This window comes from Cystoisospora suis (assembly GCF_002600585.1).
Source record: "Cystoisospora suis strain Wien I chromosome Unknown contig_1787, whole genome shotgun sequence".
NCBI classification, from domain to species: Eukaryota; Apicomplexa; class Conoidasida; order Eucoccidiorida; family Sarcocystidae; genus Cystoisospora; species Cystoisospora suis.
In genome coordinates this window covers 2,738-9,166 of record NW_027154587.1, presented here as the reverse complement: position 1 = coordinate 9,166, position 6,429 = coordinate 2,738, and the positions used below count along the sequence as shown (strand labels likewise).

The 6,429-nt window shown below is 41.0% G+C and overlaps 1 protein-coding gene across 1 annotated transcript in view; it reads right to left on the bottom strand.

Moving 5' to 3' along the window:
• Positions 1–1,120: 1,120 nt before the first annotated feature.
• Positions 1,121–6,429, bottom strand: part of CSUI_003963 (o-phosphoseryl-trna selenium transferase) — a gene marked incomplete at its 3' end in the record, with an annotated part of 6,795 nt that continues 1,486 nt past the window's right edge. The window contains exons 3-8 of the mRNA XM_068064158.1: positions 5,901–6,002; positions 5,143–5,248; positions 4,683–4,836; positions 3,431–3,514; positions 2,777–2,877; positions 1,121–1,204 (exon numbers count right to left, since the gene is read on the bottom strand). Of these exons, the coding sequence (XP_067923866.1) occupies positions 1,121–1,204; positions 2,777–2,877; positions 3,431–3,514; positions 4,683–4,797 (384 nt within the window). The remainder of the gene's footprint in view (positions 1,205–2,776; positions 2,878–3,430; positions 3,515–4,682; positions 4,837–5,142; positions 5,249–5,900; positions 6,003–6,429) is intronic.

Here is a 6,429-nt window from a genome sequence, read left to right as displayed (position 1 = left end):
GAAGAAGAAGAAGATACACACACTAATACAAGAGAGAGAAAGTAGCTACCCACATCAAGGCGGAGAACATAGCCATCGATAGATGAATTTATGTCTCCATGTATGGATGGAGGGACAACATGAGAAGACACTCATTGCTTTACTAGACACGTGGAAAGGTAGAGAAAGAGAGGGGAGAAGTCTCATTAGGATAGGAAGGACACCTACAGGCAGACTGAAGAAGACCAAAAAGAAAAATGACGCCCTCTTCTTCCTCTTCTTCTCCTTCAACACCTATATATATATATAGATATGTAGACAGACAGATGTATGTACGCATGTATAGAAAGATAGATAGAGACTTCTCAGTATGCGGTTTAGTACCTTGAGGGTTGTCCGTGTATCCTTTGCATGCATAATAAGCACGTCGTTCTACCCCGTCGAAGAGAGTGTTTGCATCTCTTCACGTACGAATTCTCCATCATTCACATAAGTCTCCAGACGGTAGAGAGGTAGATAGATCAAAGAGAGATAGATAGATATAAATAGATAGATAGATATTTATATAGACGTACAGAGAGAGAGAAACATTTCTGTGTCGGACTGAAGGTTTGCAAGGTATATGATCGACATAGAGAGCTCTCGTGTATAGACTCCCAGGGAACATGAATAGATGAGGGTAATGTGGAGAAGGGATGAGAAACAAAGCGATGTATCAAATATATATATATGTATGTGTGTGTATCTATCTATATATATGTCTTTGAGACAGGAATGATAGACGGAGAAGAAATGGTATAGACTGTATCATTATTGCCAGCGTTATCCTCGTCGCTCTTCTTCTTCTTCTTCTCCTCCTCCGTACGTTCACGCCGCAGACAGACAGGGAGACCCATGGAGAGACATACAACTCTCCAGATCTCATACATCATAATATACACATACACATTTATACACATGTACAGATATATACACATATACATGTGCCTGCTATACTTTGTATGTATCTTGTATTTAGCGCGAGGGTTTCCCTTTCTTTCTTTCTTTTTATCTACCTTCTCTTTCTATCTCTCTATGTTTCTTTCTCTCTTTAGTTATCTCTCTCTCTCTATCTGTCTGTATTGTGTATTTTTGGATGTACCTGGTCAACGAGGTGAGAGCATTTGCTGCACTGAAGTCCGTAGGCGTGATTTATCACATGCCCCACATTCTTCTCTCTACACATCTAAGAAAGAAAGAGAAAGAAAGAAAGAGTGAGAAAGAAAAGACAAACCGTATAAAGAGAGATAGTTAGTCAGATCTGTATTCATAAATATAAATGTTTCGTCATTCTTCATTCTCCTCTTCCATGAGAGAGCTGCGCTGATGAGTCCTATGACGTGTCAAGTCCGTCTCTACGTTTACCTCTCGCTCTCTCCTATTCTATTCACATATCGATAGATATCTATAGGTGTACATGCACACATGTAGGATATATCTTCGGGAACGCCTTCATATGATAGCATTATGTATACATCTATACATCTACATGCGTATATATGGATGGAGTTTGAGATTTCGTATGGAAATCTCTCCTTCTTATCTTTGTGTGAGTGTGTGTTGATATAGACAACTCAACCAACTTGCGTATGTGTACATGGAGAAATGATATCTATGCATGCAGGCATGCATGCAGTTCTTTCTTTTTCTTTCAGTTGCTGATAGAGATAGAAAGGAAGGAAATGACGAAGAAGACAGACAGCTAGAAAAATGATTTGTCAAAACGCCAAATACAAGAGAAAGACAAGAGAGTTAAGGTGTATGTCTCGTTGAAGTGTATGGAGTAGATAGCATTATTATCGCACCAGGTGTACATACACCATCGTAGGAGAGAGACGAATCTATCCTCATGCGTGCGGGAGATTTCTACATCTTTTCCTGCCGTTTTCTCCACAGAGCTGTCAGGCGAATACAGAGAGATCTATGAATGAACAGGAAGAAAAAACAAAAGAACATGTACCACGCGAGATTCTCGATCAGAAGTACGATAAGCAGTTAGACACGGTGTACATACACTAAGGAGTAATTCCAGCAGAGAAAGAATGAAGGCATAGAGAGAGATGTCTACTTGAAAAGAAAACGCAGGAGAGTGACAAAAAGAAATAGAGAGACGAGAAGAAGAGAAAGAAGTCTCTTGCTATGGTAGGTGGAGAGATCGACCTAAAATGAAGCTCTTGGACATGCTCGACAAAAGAACTAGAAATTCCACCAAACATACAAAGCCACTCTCAACCGCACGACTCACGATAAAAATCTCTCGATCTCTGGTCTATCCACCTCTCTATCTTTAATCTATCTTTAATCTATCTATCTATCTTTAATCTATCTATCTATCTATCTTTGATCTATCTATCTATCTCTCTGTATGTGCGAGGATATATGTGTATCTGCATATGCTTACGTCACAGCCTTTTGGTAAGAAACACCTGAGAAACGCGAGACTTAAGAAGGCTTTGTCGCCTCCTCCTCTTGCATGCAGCTTGGATCTAGATAGCATAGATCACGTATTTGACGGATGATGCATGCATAGGTATCGGCACAACTCCCTAGGAAGATCGCATGTTTCTACTTTGATAGAGAGAGAAAAGAATCTTTCTCTCTTACACCCTCAGCTGTCTCCCTTGTCCTGGGAAGTTGTTTGTCGTCGAGAGAAATATCGAGAAAGAAGAAAACCTTCAAAAGATGAGTTCATCTGTAACTACTCCTCTCTCTTCAGATGACGGGAGGTAGGTAGTTAGCTAGTCAGTTGCATGCATACCTGAGCGATAGCATCGACTTGATCGGGCTCTCGAGGTGCAAACGTCGATGTAGTGCTCAACACACACAAAACTCGATCTGCACCTAGCCTGTCGATTGCCTCTGAAAAAAGCAGACGAGCAAGATGTCTCCTCTCTACACCTCGTTTCTCCCTCTACGTATAGGTATATCTACTGGCTCTACAGAGACATCTATATATTCTTACAGATCTATACATACATATTCATACATACCTATGTCATGTATATACTCATTCACATACACACGTGAAGGGCTTTATAATTCACATATAAAGGCGATTAGATATACAAGTGGTCCTGTATGCATGCATGTAGATATACACTCACGTATATATACATAGATAGATACAGAGAGAGAAGTGGGTATATGAATACGGTAGGGGATGGATAGCTGGTCTTCACGCTTTCGTGTCCTTCATCTGTCTGGAAATGCAGACACGGGTTCAAGTGTCTAGCTGGCTAGCGAAGAATGGGACATGTCTACCTAGTGCAAGGAGTTGCATGCACTCGAAATTGCTAGTGAAGGAACTTGGATGAGCTCCAGTCACATCAACACTAACGTGAAGAGGTCGATGCGCATGCATTGCTGGGTCGGGTAGAAGGAGAGGAGACACCTAGACCTCCCTCTTTCTTACCTTCAATAGCAGGTAGATTTGTCTCTAAAGCGAAGCTCCCTTTCTTATCAGCTCGCTGCATGTCTATAACCACCGCCTTATAACCTACAGACGCCAGAGAAGACTCAGACACGCACATCCATCGAAATCTAAGGGCAATCCCGGAATTAAGTCAGTTAGATAAAAAGATATACATAGGGGACTTGCATAGATTAGTAAACACATCGAAGATAGACAGATAGATAGATTTGGTCTACTCTTCCGTCTGCGTATACATGTGTATCTATACATATAGATATGTAAGCATCATCGATGTATATGAACGTCCGTCACCTCGAAAATTAAAGTCACACATACATCCACGTAATTGTATGTACACATAGAGAGAGAAAATTAAAGAATAAACAGCCCGAAGCGTCTTGGCTCCTCATTTCTACGCATGCATGAGAAGTAGAAAAAAGAGGTAAGGAGTGTATATATGTGTGTGATGAAGACGATGCGCAAAGAGACTCCCTAGACATAGGTGTCTGCTGTCATCCGAACGGTTAGCTGTATGTCTACATGTTTAGCTAGCTGAATCTCATACATACACATATATATACATACATGTGGACATGCTCCTTCTCTTTCCATCATACCTCTGCAGGATACCTCAGCTCACACCAGGAACATAGACAACCCCTACCAAGATAGAAACACATCTGCAAGCCATCTCTATCTCTAATCTATCTATCTTTCTATCTATTCAGGTTCCCGTGCGTATGTGGAGAGATACTTCTATGCTCTCTAGTGAAGACTATATGCTGTCTTTCTCTCTGTCTACATGTCTATATGTGTATGTATGGGAGCTGTCTAGGGAGTATCTTGTACAGTCTCGCTCTTTCCTCTCTCCTTCGCCTATGCAAGCGCTGTTGTCCTTCTTACCTCGTTCCCACACACTGATAGACATTCCCGAATTCCTTGCCTCTCCACATCTCTTCATATAAACATTGTATCCTGTAATAGACCCACCTGTGTATATACATGTCTACATAGATCTTCTCTTCCATGTATATACAAGTACACATAGATCTTCTCGTCTATGAAGATGAGAGACGATGGGAACAAGATGTAATCCATATGATCTTTCTACGTCAAGTATATATCACACTCTCACTGAGAGAAAAAGAGACAATCTCTGGATGCATGCATGCGACAACATATCAGGAGACAAGAAAGACCCAGAAAGAGAAGAAGAGGAAGCAGAAAGAGAGAAAGAAGAGAAGAGAGATACCTGCTGTATAGATCGACTTTAAGCATGCCTTTTGATCTATACGAGACATAATGATATACTGAGCCTGAGAACCTCGAAGATCCCTCAGTGCTGAAAAGCAGAGAGACAAAGACATGCCCGTCGCCAAGGGAACGGGGAGACAGGAGACAGCGCTCTGTACATACACCACACAGACACACAAAAGATCAAGGAAAAGAATGAAGAAAACCGAAGAGGAAGAAGAAAAGATCCATGGATCGATTCGAGACAGAATGAAGATAGATCGATGAGGACAGACAAAAGAAAAGAAAACGTGGAAAAGAAGAAGAAGATGAGGAGAAATTCAAGACAAGGAAAGAAGAAGAAGAAAAAGAAGGAACGATTGAAAAAGAAGTAGGAGGAGGAGAAGAAGAACAAGAAGGAAATGTAGAAGAAGGAGAGAGAAAGAGAGAAGAAGAGAGGAAGGAGTGTATCATCATACCTTAATTCCGCAGATGTGAATTGCATGAAGACCGAGGCGGCGAGTAAGAGCGTAGAGCAACGAGGAACCTGGCGCTTTAGGCTGCAAGGCCGCGAGATCTCCAGACCTATATTCAATCAAAGAAAAGAAACGAGAAGAATACAAAGATAGAAAGAAGAAACAGACGACGAAGAAGAAAACGAAGATGAAAAAGACAAATATCGACTCTAGAAAGAAAATGAGAGGAAAGAAAGAAAAAGAGAGAGAGAAGGAGAGGGATTCAAGCGGCTTATCCAAATCTTGCTTCCCTATAGAGAAATGTATGAAGATCTTTTCTTGATATGAATAGACAGACAGACGAATTTCTTCTCTCTGATACATCTACCATGGAAAGATAGGATAAGATAGAGCTCGCAAAGAGAAGAGAGAGAAAGCTCTCTCTTCTTCTTCTTGTTCTTCTCGGGGGATTCTGTTTGCTACCTGACAGACTACGATACACTTATGCATGCCCTCTCTTCTCTCCGATTCAAGAGATGGCGACTTACTAAAGATGGAGAAGAGAGATAAAGACAAAGAAAGATGGCGACGTAGAAAGAAGAAGAAGAAGGTCACAAATACAATGATGTATAGACAGCATCGCTCCTACCAGGCTGTCGTCTAGGCAGATAAAGAAATTGAGAGACACACCAAAGAGACATAAAGAGGTAGACTGGAGATAGATAGATTAAAGATAGATTAAAGATAGATTGGAGAGAGGTGAGGATGTCTTTGAGTTTTACCTGCCAATTCCATGAGCGAAGTAGAAATTTCTCTCAGCAACAAGACGACTATAGATCCTTCCCTCTCTTTCTCCGACACCTACATTGCCAATCTGATTGTTACTTCATAATAAGAAGAACAGTCAGGTGTATGTACACCCGGGANNAGAAAGTAAAATAGAAAAGTAACGAATTGAGTAGAGAATTCACATCGAGTTAGGCTGTAAGAGAGGAACAGAAATTAGTTAGAGACGAGAATACGAAAGGAAAATCTCTGGAGAAAATTCATTCCTGCATGAAGAACGCCAAGTTGTATATACTGTCTACAGGATGACGAGTCTGCTTCTCAGGGCGTATAGACAGCTGAAAAAGGGGCTTCTTTTTCCTCTTTATCTACAGCAAGGAAAGACAGCTAACTCCACTCTGTCTACAAACTGAAGAAGAAGAGGAAATCTTGTTATGTTTCATCCTCTTCCTACAGACACTTTCTCTATAGAGATGAGAGTCCTAGCACTTAAAGCATCTGCATAGATCGACCTAGCATCTATCT